Source organism: Somniosus microcephalus, chromosome 34 (genome assembly GCF_052327205.1).
Source record: "Somniosus microcephalus isolate GS21.2 chromosome 34, FLI_Smic_1.0, whole genome shotgun sequence".
Classification (NCBI taxonomy): domain Eukaryota; kingdom Metazoa; phylum Chordata; class Chondrichthyes; order Squaliformes; family Somniosidae; genus Somniosus; species Somniosus microcephalus.
Window position 1 is genome coordinate 9,776,908 of NC_141020.1, and position 15,560 is coordinate 9,792,467.

At 46.5% G+C, this 15,560-nt stretch overlaps 2 protein-coding genes across 3 annotated transcripts in view; both read left to right on the plus strand.

Annotated features, from left to right (window-relative positions):
• Positions 1–11,166, plus strand: part of qpctla (glutaminyl-peptide cyclotransferase-like a) — a 40,856-nt gene extending 29,690 nt beyond the window's left edge. For both annotated transcript variants that reach the window (XM_085973363.1, XM_085973365.1), the window contains exon 7: positions 9,764–11,166. In XM_085973363.1, coding sequence (XP_085829489.1) covers positions 9,764–9,930 — 167 coding nt within the window. In that variant the 3' untranslated portion in view covers positions 9,931–11,166. The remainder of the gene's footprint in view (positions 1–9,763) is intronic.
• LOC147096749 (forkhead box protein G1-like) lies at positions 2,825–4,735 on the plus strand. Its single transcript, XM_085973362.1, has one exon. The coding sequence runs from the start codon at positions 2,940–2,942 to the stop codon at positions 4,044–4,046; it is 1,107 nt and encodes a 368-aa protein (XP_085829488.1). The 5' UTR covers positions 2,825–2,939; the 3' UTR covers positions 4,047–4,735.
• Positions 11,167–15,560: the final 4,394 nt, after the last annotated feature.

The window sequence follows — 15,560 nt, forward strand, 5'->3', positions numbered from 1 at the left end:
GAAATCAGAGAGACTAAAAACGGCTCGATTTTATTGTCAGTTTCAGAGTTTTATTTCACGCCCTTCGCCACAGACTCGGAGAAATAAACAAACGTTATAATCAGACAGTAAGTTTTTATATAAAAAAAGAATGAAATAGACAGGGAACAGGGCACCGGATTCTAAAGGAAAATCTTAATCAAAAGTAAGGTCTTTTTTTAATTGTACTTTATAAAGTTTCCCCTGAAATTTGGTTGAGTAAAAAATAAATAAATCGCTCAGTCAGACGGATATCCGATCGGGTCAATCCTCAATCAAATTCAAGCAAAGGTTCCGGGAAACCGATTTAAATCCCAATTTAAATCGTTCTTGGTTTTTGTTTTCTCCCTAAATGGAAGGGGGTAGGAGGGAAAAGTTCAGGGAAATGAGGAATCAGAAAGCGATTAGTTTATTATAAGTCCCAGTGTTTGGTTTTTCGATGAAGACATAACAAGCAGCGGTCAGATAAACTTTCTGCTGCTGGTAAGTTTCTGGAACCGAAGCAGGAACACGGGGTTATTTAATTGTTCAATAATTCAGACTTTTTTTGGGGGGGGGGGGGAGGAGGGCTAGAATCGTCCCATTTCGGACACTCATGACTGGAGGATATCGGCGGGATTCCCTCCCGTTGCTGCAGACGCGACCTTTGGAGTGGTCGGTGTTTATTGATAATGATTTTTAAATGCACGGAAAATGTATATAATGTCGACAAGTCGCTATCAAATTGGTTGGAAGTGAAGAGATCTGTAACAAAGAGAGAGAGAAAAAAACAGCAGGTTTAGGCTGGATGAGACCCACCAAAAAAAAAACCAGCGGGTTGAAAACGATTCAAATAATTTCTCTCTAGACTTTTCGTTTCGGTGCAAAGATTATACCTAAAGAAAATGTGACTGGGCAGCTTTATAAAGGGCAATCGTTGCTTAAACCCCCTCCAATAATACCCCCAACGGTAGAATTTCACAGCCCCCGAAACAGGCCATTCGGCCCGACAGTTCTGTGCCGGCTTTTTTTTTACGATTTTTATTTTTTTTAATGTAATTTAACAAACTGGACCTTGAGAACACAGAAGGACAAAACATAATATTTTTCGAAAAGAAAACTTTAAAACTTCTTGGAGAAAAGGCCAGTCAGTTACATTTCAGTTCAGTTCGAATCTTTTTCTAAAATTAAATAAAAACGTACTCTTTTAAACTGGGAGTGATTTTATTTTCGAATTTTAATTCGAGAAACTGTACAACGTCGGCGGTGCCGCGGAGATCAAACACTGGGCCCTTTCGAAATTATTTCAATCGCAAAAAACATTAAAGAAAGTGAAATATTAACTTTAGAGAGAAAAACATCTAAACAGTTTGGTGCAAGCTAAATATGAATGCAATTCTTTCAAAAAATAAGTTTGAATTGTGTGACATTTTTCTTAAAACACATTGATTGAAATTTGTTCTCCTTATTTTTCTTTAATATCTATTGCCTGTTATATCTGTCTCCCGATTCTCTATCTATCTTCTCTTTCTATCGGTCACCTATCGCTATAAGTATTATTTATCCCTTTCGATCGCTCTGTCTACCGAACTCTCCAACTATTAGCTCTACATGAGGACAATATGAAATTCATATATTTGAATTTAAGGTTTTCGTTTATTCTCAATTTATCTGGATTGTAGCTAACCAGATTTTAATTTGTTATATGTGTGTCTGTGGGTTGTGTGTCTGTGTCCGCGTGCCTTTGTATATATGTGTGTGTATATGTCTCTCTTTCAGTTTTGTGTGTTTTTCTGTGTATTGTGCTTTAAATATCAGTTTGTGTTTCCGTGTATGTGTGTATTTTGACTGTGTTTATGTGTATCTGTTTACATGTGTCTGTGTCTCTGTCTCTGTGTGTTTGAGTCTGTCTCTGTTTGTATAGAATCATAGAATGGTTACAGCACGGATGGAAGAAGGCCATTCGGCCCGTCCAGCCTGTGCTGGCTCCCAGCTAGTCCCACTCTCCCTGCCCTTTTCCCCCCTAGCCCTTGCAATTTTTCCCCTTGATAAACTTATCCAATTCCCTTTTGAAAGATAAGATTGAGCCTTGCCTCCACCACCCTTTCAGGCCGTGCATTCCAGATCCTAACCACTCGCTGCGTAAAAAAGTTTTTCCTCCTGTCGCCTTTGGATCTTAGGCCAATCGCCTTAAATCTGTGTCCTCTGGTTCTCGACCCTTCTGCCAATGGGAACAGTTTCTCTCTATTCTGTCTAGAGCCCTCATGATTTTGAACACTTCTATCAAATCTCCTCTTATGTGTGTGTTTCAGTCTGTGTCTGTTTTGAATCTGTGTCTGTGTGATGTGTGTATGTTTTGAATCTGTCTGTGTGTTTTGAATCTGTCTGTGTGTATGTTTGTGTGTTTTTTGAATGTGTCCTGTGTCTGACTCTGTGTGTGTGTTGAATCTATCCGTGTCCCTGTGTGTGTTTTCAGTCTCTGTGTCTTTAAATCTGTGTCCAACTGCGGATGCAGGCAGACGTTTGGGATGAAACTTATTTAAAACTCAACGCCATTCTGGCTAAAAAATAATAAGAGGAAGGGGGCTTACCGTGGGGAGATTCGGGTATAACTCGGAGCTCTGCTCACTTTCAGCCCGAAGAGGTCAGAAAACAACTTCAAACATTTTCGGTGGGCCTGAGGCTGGTATTGGGGAAGAGAGAGAAAAAACATGAATGGAGAAGGGCAGATCTGATTGGATCCAGTGGCGATGAGCTGGGCGACTATTGGCTTTGGGATCAGATGAAAGAGGGGGAGGGAGGGGGGGGGGGGTCGACCTGGATCGGGAGGAGGCGCCAGCCAAGGCTTCTTGAGTATCTGGGTGGACTCTTGAATGGGACACTATTGCTGAGATCATCGTGGGAGCTCGACATCCAGAGGGTGTTGTATTTTTTTGTGTGTGATGTTGGACATGGGCGACTTGAAAGACGCAAAAATGATCCAGCGAAGGTCTTTCAGCATCAAGAGCCTTTTGCCCGAAGCGATGTTAAGTGATATCCCTGGCTTGACAGAGGAAGGAAGACACCTGCCCAAGGGGCAGTCGCAAGCTGGGAAGAGCGGAGTGACGGAGCCCCAGCAAGAACTCCCTGGGAAGGAGGGAGAGCAGGAATCCGGCGGGGATGGAGTGAACGAAGAGGAGGAGAAGGAGAGTGGGAAATATGACAAGCCTCCTTTCAGTTACAACGCCTTGATCATGATGGCTATTCGGCAGAACCCAGAGAAGAGGTTGACTCTGAGTGGCATCTATGAGTTTATCATGCAGAATTTCCCTTATTATAAGGAGAACAAACAAGGTTGGCAGAACTCGATCCGACACAACTTGAGTCTCAACAAATGCTTTGTCAAGGTGCCCAGGCACTATGATGACCCCGGGAAGGGCAACTATTGGATGCTCGACCCTTCCAGCGATGATGTCTTCATTGGAGGGACCACCGGCAAGCTCAGGAGAAGGTCCAACTCCACCAGGGCCAAGCTGGCTTTCAAAAGGGGAGCCAGGCTCGCCTCAACTGGATTGGCCTTGGCGGGGTCCCTTTATTGGCCCATGTCTCCGCTTCTGTCCTTGCACCATGCCCAGGCAAGCCCCAGCTTGAACTACAGCGCGGCCTCGTCCTACCTGGACCACCCGGCTTCCTACGTCTCCATGTTGTCCCAGAACGCCTACCAGCTGAGCGCTGCCGGCGGCGAGAGACTGGTCGGGCTGGACATCCCGTACGGAGCCCACCACCTCCGGGCGGCCAGCCTCGCCGCTTCGCTGCCCTGCGGACTCGCCATCCCCGGCTCCTACAGCCCGTGTTCCGTTAACCTTCTGGCCGGCCAGACCAGTTACTTTATCTCCCAGTTCCCGCACTCGCCAGTGACTGCCGCCGCCGCCGCCCCCCTTGGTGGAATAGCCCCTCCGTTCCTGAAGAGCAACTCTTGCACCGAACTCGGGAGACCTTCCACAAGCTTCCCCGGCGCTTATTTCCCGATTCAGAACCAGGGGACCTCCTTTAACCCCTTGATCCTCTAAAGAACCCCGGAACGGATTATTTATTTTGTGATTTAAGGCGCTTTTTAATTGTGTGTATATGTGTGTGTGTGTATATGTGTATGTGTGTGTGTGTGTGTGTGTGTGTATGTGTGTTGTGTGTGTGTGTGTGTGTGTATGTGTGTAGTGTGTGTGTATATGTGTGTGTGTGTGTAGTGTGTGTGTATATGTGTATGTGTGTGTGTATATGTGTATGTGTGTGTGTGTATGTGTGTGTGTGTGTGTGTGTATGTGTGTAGTGTGTGTGTATATGTGTATGTGTGTGTATGTGTGTTGTGTGTGTGTGTGTGTGTGTATGTGTGTAGTGTGTGTGTATATGTGTGTGTGTGTGTAGTGTGTGTGTATATGTGTATGTGTGTGTGTATATGTGTATGTGTGTGTGTGTATGTGTGTGTGTGTGTATGTGTGTAGTGTGTGTGTATATGTGTGTGTGTGTGTAGTGTGTGTGTATATGTGTATGTGTGTGTGTGTGTGGAGCAGGCGAAACAAATAAATTATTTAAAAAAGACGTTCTCTGTATAATATCAGTATTCCAGAACCTAATGTTTCCTCTGAGCGAGGTATGTAATCTTTTAAATATTAAAGCCAATTTTTGAGTTTGAAAACTAAGTCGAATAAGATTGTGACAATGTTTGCAATTATTTTTTAAATTAAACAAAAAACTTTGAGGACCAGGATCGTGTTTTTAATAATAGGATTAAATTGTAAACAGCGTTGAGTCATAGTCATAGAGTCATAAGGGCACAGAAGGAGGCCATTCGGCCCATCGAGTCCGTGCCGGCTCTCTGTAGGGCAATCCAGTCAGTCCCATTCCCCCGCTCTATCCCCGTAGCCCTGCAAGTTTATTTCCCTCAAGTGCCTATCCAGTCTCCCCTTGAAAACATCGAGTGTCTCCGCTTCCACCACTTCCGTCGGCAGCGAGTTCCAGGTCCTCACCACTCGCTGTGTAAAAAAGTTTTTCCTCACATCCCCCCCCCGTATCTCTTGCCCAAAACCTTAAATCTGTGTCCCCTAGTTCTTGTACCATCAACTAGTGGGAACAGCCTTTCCCCGTCTAGCCTATCCAAACCCGTCATAATCTTGTCCACCTCTATCAAATCACCCCTCAACCTCCTTTGCTCTAATGAAAACAAATCCAGCTTCTCCAACCTGTCCTTGTAGCTAAGATTGTAATGGAGTTTAATGTTTACTGATACACAGGCCCCCCACAATATTCACCGTCTGGTTTTTGTAGCTATCATTCCTGATTAACAGTGGTGGGGAGCTGTAGACTGTTCTGACGAAGGGTTTCGACCTGAAACATTGACTCTGTTTCTCTCTCCACGGATGCTGCCCTGGCCTGCTGAGTATTTCCAGCATTTTCTGTTGTTATTTCAGATTTCCAGCATCCGCAGTATTTTGCTATTATATGAAGCTATCCGAGCATTTGGGCCTTTAACACTTTTCTGTGTTAAATCCCCCCACCCCATGTAAATAACATTACTGAGCTCCGGGGAGATTTGCTACTCCCAACCGGAGTATTTATTGACTATCCGGAACGCGCTACCTGAAAGGGCAGTGGAAACAGATTCAATAGTAACTTTCAAACGGCAATTGGATAAATACTTGAAGGGGAGAAATTTGCAGGGCTCTGGGGAAAGGGTAGGGCGGAGTGGGACTAGTTGGATCGCTCTTTCATAGAGCCGGCACAGGCGCGATGGGCAGAATGGCCTCCTTCCGTGCTGTACTGAGAGGGGGGTCATCCAGCTGTGGATAAATCCTAACCCAGAACCCCGGGATCTGCTGGTACATTTTACTCTGGTAATCCTCAATCCGTTTTTTTTGGTAGGCTGGCTTGAATTGAGGACCGTAAACAGCACACCAAGGCGTGCGTTCCACAACACTGCAGATATCCCACAGTTTAATCCATTCCGCTGGACCTGGAAACACGGATTTCACTGCTGTGGATGATGTAGGTTTCCCCATCCGCGTTAAACCCATTTTGAGCGGCTGCCACTGTTAAAACAATGGGAGCGATAACATCCAGCACCAAAAGGCTCCCTAGTTTCTACCCAAGTGTCTGAGCAAGACTGCTCTCCCTACATCTCGCTCAGCGCTGTCACCAGAATTCCAGTCAATTGTTTAGCGGGAGTGTGACATTTTTATGCGTTTGTGCAATCGATTTATGCCAATGGCCCAGTGCGGCACAGTGACGGAATGTGTTCTCTCAGGCTTCCTGTCTGAAGAGAGCAGTTTGAGGTGAATAACCCCGGGGTACAGTACTGGTGGGGGCAGGTCTGTCACTGTATAACACTGGGGTACAGTACTGGTGGGTACAGGTCTGTCACTGTATAACACTGGGGTACAGTACTGGTGGGTACAGGTCTGTCACTGTATAACACTGGGGTACAGTACTGGTGGGGGCAGGTCTGTCGCTGTATAACACTGGGGTACAGTACTGGTGGGGGCAGGTCTGTCACTGTATAACACTGGGGTACAGTACTGGTGGGGGCAGGTCTGTCGCTGTATAACACTGGGGTACAGGACTGGTGGGTACAGGTCTGTCGCTGTATAACACTGGGGTACAGTACTGGTGGGTACAGGTCTGTCGCTGTATAACACTGGGGTACAGGACTGGTGGGTACAGGTCTGTCGCTGTATAACACTGGGGTACAGGACTGGTGGGTACAGGTCTGTCGCTGTATAACACTGGGGTACAGGACTGGTGGGGGCAGGTCTGTCACTGTATAACACGGGTACAGTACTGGTGGGGGCAGGTCTGTCGCTGTATAACATTGGGGTACAGTACTGGTGGGTACAGGTCTGTCGCTGTATAACACTGGGGTACAGGACTGGTGGGTACAGGTCTGTCACTGTATAACACTGGGGTACAGTACTGGTGGGTACAGGTCTGTCACTGTATAACACGGGTACAGTACTGGTGGGGGCAGGTCTGTCGCTGTATAACACGGGTACAGTACTGGTGGGTACAGGTCTGTCGCTGTATAACACTGGGGTACAGGACTGGTGGGTACAGGTCTGTCACTGTATAACACTGGGGTACAGTACTGGTGGGTACAGGTCTGTCACTGTATAACACGGGTACAGTACTGGTGGGTACAGGTCTGTCACTGTATAACACGGGTACAGTACTGGTGGGGGCAGGTCTGTCGCTGTATAACACTGGGGTACAGTACTGGTGGGGGCAGGTCTGTCGCTGTATAACACTGGGGTACAGGACTGGTGGGTACAGGTCTGTCACTGTATAACACTGGGGTACAGTACTGGTGGGTACAGGTCTGTCACTGTATAACACTGGGGTACAGTACTGGTGGGTACAGGTCTGTCACTGTATAACACTGGGGTACAGTACTGGTGGGTACAGGTCTGTCACTGTATAACACTGGGGTACAGTACTGGTGGGTACAGGTCTGTCGCTGTATAACACTGGGGTACAGTACTGGTGGGTACAGGTCTGTCACTGTATAACACTGGGGTACAGGACTGGTGGGTACAGGTCTGTCACTGTATAACACTGGGGTACAGTACTGGTGGGTACAGGTCTGTCGCTGTATAACACTGGGGTACAGTACTGGTGGGTACAGGTCTGTCACTGTATAACACTGGGGTACAGGACTGGTGGGTACAGGTCTGTCGCTGTATAACACTGGGGTACAGGACTGGTGGGTACAGGTCTGTCACTATAACTGGGGTACAGTACTGGTGGGTACAGGTCTGTCGCTGTATAACACGGGTACAGTACTGGTGGGTACAGGTCTGTTACTGTATAACGGGAACAGTACTGGCGGGTACAGGTCTGTCACTGTATAACACTGAGGTACAGGACTGTGGGTACAGGTCTGTCACTATAACTGGGGTACAGTACTGGTGGGTACAGGTCTGTCGCTGTATAACACTGAGGTACAGGACTGTGGGTACAGGTCTGTCACTATAACTGGGGTACAGTACTGGTGGGTACAGGTCTGTCGCTGTATAACACGGGTACAGTACTGGTGGGTACAGGTCTGTTACTGTATAACGGGTACAGTACTGGCGGGTACAGGTCTGTCACTGTATAACTGGGGTACAGGACTGGTGGGTACAGGTCTGTCACTGTATAACACTGAGGTACAGGACTGTGGGTACAGGTCTGTCACTATAACTGGGGTACAGTACTGGTGGGTACAGGTCTGTCGCTGTATAACACGGCTACAGTACTGGTGGGTACAGGTCTGTTACTGTATAACGGGTACAGTACTGGCGGGTACAGGTCTGTCACTGTATAACTGGGGTACAGGACTGGTGGGTACAGGTCTGTCACTGTATAACACTGGGATACAGTACTGGTGGTTACAGGTCTGTCACTGTATAACCCCAGGGTACAGTACTGGTGGGTACAGGTCTGTCACTGTATAACCCCAGGGTACAGTACTGGTGGGTACAGGTCTGTCACTGTATAACACTGGGCTGCAGTACTGGTGGGTACAGATCTGTCACTGTATAACACTGGGGTACAGTACTGGTGGATACAGGTCTATCACTGTATAACTCCAGGGTACAGTACTGGTGGGTACATGTCTGTCGCTGTACAGCACTGGGGTACAGTACTGGTGGGTACAGGTCTGTCGCTGTATAACACGGGTACAGTACTGGCGGGTACAGGTCTGTCACTGTATAACACTGGGGTACAGCACTGGTGGGTACAGGTCTGTCACTGTATAACACTGGGTTACAGCACTGGTGGGTACAGGTCTGTCACTGTATAAACACTGGGTTACAGTACTGGTGGGTACAGGTCTGTCACTGTATAAACACTGGGGTACAGCACTGGTGGGTGGGACAAGTCTGTCACTGGCAGCTTGGCACCAGTTGGAGGGGATGAGTTAAGAGTATCAGACAGGAGTGGAGTCGAAGATTGTAATGTGATTTTTTTCCCGAGGTAATGCTACCTATATACACCAAACACTGGTACCAACACTGTGTCTAACACACACTGCCTGTAGAATGGCTATAGGCTATGCATTGATCCCTTAAATGCTTTCTACATTACAGGATACCCGACAAGCACCTTTTAATGTGTCTGTCCATGTTTGCCACCCGCAGCTCTGTTACTCGAAGGAAATCTTACTACAGTTCTGCATTTCTTTCCCAAACAGCTGCCAATTTAAATTTCCAATTTATTCATTTCTCCGAGTTGATCACAACACACCTTAAAAAAAAGAATCTGCACTCTCTGATCCAGATAATGACCATTATAGAAAATATTGCCCCCCCCCCCCCATTTATGCTTTTAGTTGATCACAAATTAGGGGTAGGGGGCAGTAGTGCTATTCCGATTAGCCTCAGTGCCTTTAAGTTGATAGGGTCGGGGCAATCGGCCAGGAATGCAGCACTGAATCAGGGTTCAGTGTCGGCCCCTGCTGGAATATCGAAGTCAGTGAGGACAACATAAGACACTGAGAGAAAAAAAGATTTGTATTTCTTTAGCGTCTTTCACGACCTCAGGACGTCCCAAAGCGCTTTACAACCAATAAAGTATTTTTTTTGAAGTGTAGTCACTGTTGTAATGTAGGAAATGCAGCAGCCAATTTGCGCACAGCAAGCTCCCACAAACAGCAATGTGATAAATGACCGGATCATCTGTTTTTTAGTGATGTTGATTGAGGGATAAATATTGGCCCCAGGACAAATGGATAACCTCGCTGTTCTTCTTCAAATAGTGGCCGTGGGATCTTTTACGTCCACCCGAGAGGGCAGACGGGGCCTCGGATTAACGTCTCATCTGAAAGACAGCACCTCCGACAGTGCGGCACTCCCTCAGCACCGCACTGGGAGTGCCAGCCTAGATTTTGTGCTCAAGTCTCTGGAGTGGGGCTTGAACCTTTGACTTCTGACTCAGAGACAAGGGCGCTGCCCACTGAGTCACGGCTTACGAGGGTAAAATTTAACTTTGACTAATGATGTAAAATGGACGACATCGAATTGGCCGCTCATTACACACCCAGCCTGATATCCCCTTCCGTTAAAAGACTTGCATTTATATAGCGCCTTTCACGACCTCAGGACATCCCAAAGCGCTTTACAGCCAATGAAGTGTGGTCACTTTTGTAATGTAGGAAATGCGGCAGCCAATTTGCGCACAGCAAGCTCCCACAAACAGCAATATGATAATGACCAGATCATCTGTTTTTTTTTTAGTGATGTTGATTGAGGGATAAATTTTGGCCCCAGGGCACTGGGAAAATCGGGTGTGGTCGATTGGGCTTGTACTCGCTGGAGTTTAGAAGAATGAGAGGGGATCTCATTGAAACTTATAAAATTCTGACAGGACTAGACAGACTAGATGCAGGAAGGATGTTCCCGATGGCGGGGGAGTCCAGAACCAGGGGTCACAGTCTAAGGATAAGGGGTAAGCCATTTAGGACAGAGATGAGGAGGAATTTCTTCACCCAGAGAGTGGTGAACCTGTGGAATTCTCTACCACAGAAGGCAGTAGAGGCCAATTCATTAAATATATTCAAGAAGGAGTTGGATATATTTCTTAAGGCTAAAGGGATCAAGGGGTATGGGGAGAAAGCAGGGACAGGGTACTGAATTTGGATGATCAGCCATGATCGCATTGAATGGCGGAGCAGGCTCGAGGGGCCGAATGGCCTACTCCTGCTCCTATCTTCTATGTTTCTATAACGGGTGCTCAATTCAATATTGCCCATCCCACCCGATGTTAGAATTACCCCCTCATCAATGCCTGGGCCCACACAGAAGAGTATGAGGAGGGAGGAGAAGGGGTATCAGAGGACCGCTGACACCTCTTCAATGGTATCCCAACCAGGTCTACCGTCTTCAGGAGAGATGGGGAGAGAACGGGAGAGGGAGAGAGTAGTTCTCAACGTGTGGACCATAGAACACTCACTTTTCAAAATATCTATATTTCAATTGCCTTATTAATACAATAACTTTAACAATTCACTATACATTTATAAATATTTGGTATTCATCTTTAGATACTGTACTTCTGCAATATGTTAAATCATTTTGTAAAATGTTGTAAGCATTTTGACTTTCGTTCAGAACTCAAACATAAATGGCATTAAATATTTGCAAAGTATATCGATTAAACATTGCTGCATATAACTTTGCTGTTTATTTTTCTCCTGCACCGTTTCTCAGTGACTGCACATCCCAGTTTGCTTATAAGAGGGTTTCCTAGATGTTTACTGGGGTTTGGGTTCCAAAAACCCAGGGTCCTGGATGATCGCCGGCCTCTAGAATCAGGACGCCTGGTTTAGGGAGACAGAACTGGGCAGACGTGGCGAGTCCTGTCCCTCAGCGAGCGTGATCCACTCTGGGTTTGTTCTAGCTCCAGGCAATGTCCCCACGAATTTCCCAGGGAACGCGACATGGGCGCGGATTCGGGCTCAAATAAGGGAAATTCCCTTTATATCATATGGGATTCCAGGATATTTATGGTTGTTTCGTTCTGTGACTCCACCTCTCCATTAAAACTATAAACCAGGTGCTTCAATCATGATAATGGGATTCACTCTTTAAAAGAAAGATTTGCATTCCTATAGCGCCTTTCACGACCCCAGGACATCTCAAACTGCTTTACAGCCAATAAAGTACTTTTGAAGTGTAGTCACTGTTGTAATGTAGGAAATGACGTAAGAAAACTACTAGGCACTTGGTCTAAGCGTTAAACAAAGCTTTAATCAACTGTTTTACAACATGGAGGTCTAGTTGTGGCCTTCACTAGTTCCTGTTAAGAATGTCCTGAGCAAGCTGGGCCCATGCCCGAGTATTTATACTCTCCCTGGACAGCGCCACCCATAGGCCGCTCAGTATTATTTCATAAGACTTTCTTTCATGAATGACTGATTCATGTCAGGAAACATGGCAGCCAATTTGCGCACAGCAAGCTCCCACAATCAGCAATAAAATAGCGACCAGATAATCTGTTTTAGTGATGTTGATTGAGGGATAAATATTGGCCCCAGGACACCAGGGAGAACTCCTTTGCTCTAGAAAACTATCTTGCATACATTCCTTGAATTCGTCCTCCACACTATTACTGCAAATTTGGTTTGCCCAGTCTATATGTAGATTAAAGTCCCCATGATTACTGTATTATCCTTGTTACATGCGCCTCTAATTTCTTGATTTCTACACTGCCCTACATTACAACTACTGTTTGGGGGCCTATAAACAACACCCACCAATGTTTTCTGCCCCTTGCTGTTTCTTAGCTCCACCCAAACTGATTCTACTTCTTGATTTTCGGAGCTAAGATCCTTTCTCTCTCCTGTCTTTGTCCCATCCTTTATTATCAGGGCTACCCCTCCTCCTTTTCCATTTTGCCTATCTCTTCTAAAAGTTCAGTATCCTGGAATATTTAGTTCCCAACCTTGGCCACTTTGCAACCACGTCTCCGTTATTAGATCAAACCTGTTAATTTCTATCTGCGCTATTAATTCATCTATTTTGTTGCGAATGCTTCGCACATTCAGATACAGTGCCTTTAGCTTTGACTTATTTCTACTTTTCCCTGATGTCACCTTAGTCACTGATGCCCTATGACCTTTGTTATTCTCTGTCCCTTCCTGACCCACTCTGCTTAGTTTTACCCCAAACTCTACTCTGCTCTAGAGCTTTGACATTTCTCTCGCTGCTTTTAAATTTACTCTTTCCTGAATCCTCTCACCCACTTCATTAGTTTAAAGCCCTGTCTACTGCCCTAGTTATTCGGTTCGCCAGGACACTGGTCCCAGCCCAGTTTAAGTGGAACCCATCCTAATGGAACAGCTCCCTCTTTCCCCAGTACTGCTGCCAGTGCCCCATGAACCGAAACCCCTTCCTCCCACACCACTCTTTGAGCCATGCATTTAAACCTCTAATCTGTTTGTCTCTATGCCAATTTGCACGTGGCTCAGGTAACAATCCAGAGATTATTACCTTTGAGGTTTTGCTTTTTAATTTGGATCCTAGCTCCTCAAACTCCCTCAGCAGAACCTCATTCCTAGTTCTACTTATGTCGTTGGTTCCTACGTGGACCACAACAACTGGATCCTCCCCTTCCCACTTCAAGTTCTACTCCAGCCGCGAGTAGATGTCTTTAACCCTGGCAGGCAACACAACCTTTGGAACTCTCGGTCACGGCTGCAGAGAACAGTATCTATCCCCCTGACTATACTCTCCCCTACCACAACTACATTCCCTTTCACTCCCCCCACTTGAATGGCCTCCTGTACCATGGTGCCATGGTCAGCTTGCTCATCCATCCTGCAGGCTTTTCCCTCATCCACACAGGCAGCAAGAACCTCATACCTGTTGGACAAGGGCAAAGGCTGAGGCTCCTCCAGCACTGCACCTGGGGTCCCCTTACCTGCCTGAGTTGCAGTCACGCCCTCCTGTCCCTGACCACTAACCAGACCTGTACCACTACCTAACCTAAGGGCTGTGACTGCCTCCTGGATCAAAATGTCCAGGTAACTCTCCCCATCCCTGATGCCCCGCAATGTCTGCACCTCAGACTCCAGCTCAACAACTCTGAGCTGAAGTTCCTCAAGATGCAGGCACTTACTGCAAACGTGGTTGTCCGGGATCACAGTGCTCTCCACAAACTCCCACATGCTGCAGTTGTGGCACACTGCCATTCCTAAAGGACATTGTTTTATTTAATTAAATTCAATTAAATTTTTATTTAGGTAACTCAGTTTACAGTGTAGTTTCTTGACTACTTACTTGATCTAGCTTAAGTTAAGGTACTGAAATTAAATATCTGCCTGTAACACAAAGCACTACATGTAGTGTAGGCAAAAAGCAGCAACTCCTTCCCCCTCTTCCCACTCTTTCCAAATTCCCAAATAAAACACTCCTGTTCAATCCCGCTCTGTGCAGATCGCGTCTCATCCAAAAGATGGCACCTCCAACAGTGCAGCACTCCCCCAGTATTGCAATAGAGTGTCAGCCTGGATTATGTGCTCACATCTCTGGAGTGGGACACAATCCCATGATTTTCCATTAGATTTTACAAACACATATTTTTTTTTGGGGGGGTGGGATTATTCAAGTCACCTGGAGTGGGACTTGAACCCACAACCTGTCAGACTCAGAGGTGAGAGTGTGAGTCACAGCTGAGCTGTGTGACCTGAGCTGAGAATTTACATTATTCTTGGCCAATGTTTGGAGCCACAACGACCCAATGAGGTCCTCACTCATCTGTTTCCATTGGAACCGAAGGCTGTCACTGGGTATCTGTTGTCTTTCTGTTATCTTTTCCTGGTGTCTCTATTATTGTCAGCGATCATCTCTAAATCCATTTCATTTCCATGTTTTTTTATTCATTGATGGGATGTGGGTGTCGCTGGCTAGGCCTGCATTTAGTGCCCATCCCTAATAGCCCTTGAGAAGATGGTGGTGAGCCGCCTTCTTGAACCGCTGCAGTCCATATGGTGTAGGTACACCCACAATGCTGTTAGGAAGGGAGTTCCAGGATTTTGGCCCAGCGACAGTGAAGGAACGGCGATACAGGTCCAAGTCAGGATGGTGTGTGGCTTGGAGGGGAACTTGTCGGTGGTGATGTTCCCATGCGTCTGCTGCCCTTGTCCTTCTAAGTGGTAGAGGTCGCGGGTTTGGAAGGTGCTGTTGAAGGAGCTTTGGCGAGTTGCTGCAGTGCATCTTGTAGATGGTACACACTGCAGCCACGGTGCGCCGGTGGTGGAGGGAGTGAATGTTTAAGGTGGCGGATGGGGTGCCGATCAAGTGGGCTGCTTTATCCTGAATGGTGTCGAGCTTCTTGAGTGTTGTTGGAGCTGCACTCATCCAGGCAAGTGGAGAGTATTCCATCACACTCCTGACTTGTGCCTTGTAGATGGTGGAAAGGCTTTGGGGAGTCAGGAGGTGAGACACTCGCCACAGAATTCCCAGCCTCTGGCCTGCTCTTGTAGCCACAGTATTTATTATAGTAGTGAGGACTTTCTAACACACACAGGGGGGAGGGAGAGGGCTGGGCAGCCTCTTGGATGCTTCTATAGAACTGAACCCCAGTTTTTATAATTACATACATTCACCTCCTGACTCCCCAAAGCCTTTCCACCATCTACAAGGCACAAGTCAGGAGTGTGATGGAACACTCTCCACTTGTCTGGATGAGTGCAGCTCCGACATCACTCAAGAAGCTGGACACCATCCAGGACAAAGCAGCCCTGTCAGAATTTTAGACGTTTCAATGAGATCCCCTCTCATTCTTCTAAACTCTAGTGAATACAGGCCTAGTCGACCCAATCTCTCCTCATACGACAGTCCTGCCATCCCAGGAATCAGCCTGGTGAACCTTCGCTGCACTCCCTCTATGGCAAGTATATCCTTTCTTAGGTAAGGAGACCAAAACTGCACACAGTACTCCAGGTGTGGTCTCATAAGAGTTTTAAAAAATAGAAAAATAAAATGTTATCACTCATTTAAAAATTAAAAATACTCTTCAAAAAGGTAAGTTTATTTTTAGGCCTGTAAAAACAA

Bases quoted from the DNA above. Each gene is read 5' to 3' on its own strand.
- LOC147096749 (XM_085973362.1), top strand. From the start codon at position 2,940: ATGTTGGACATGGGCGACTTGAAAGACGCAAAAATGATCCAGCGAAGG.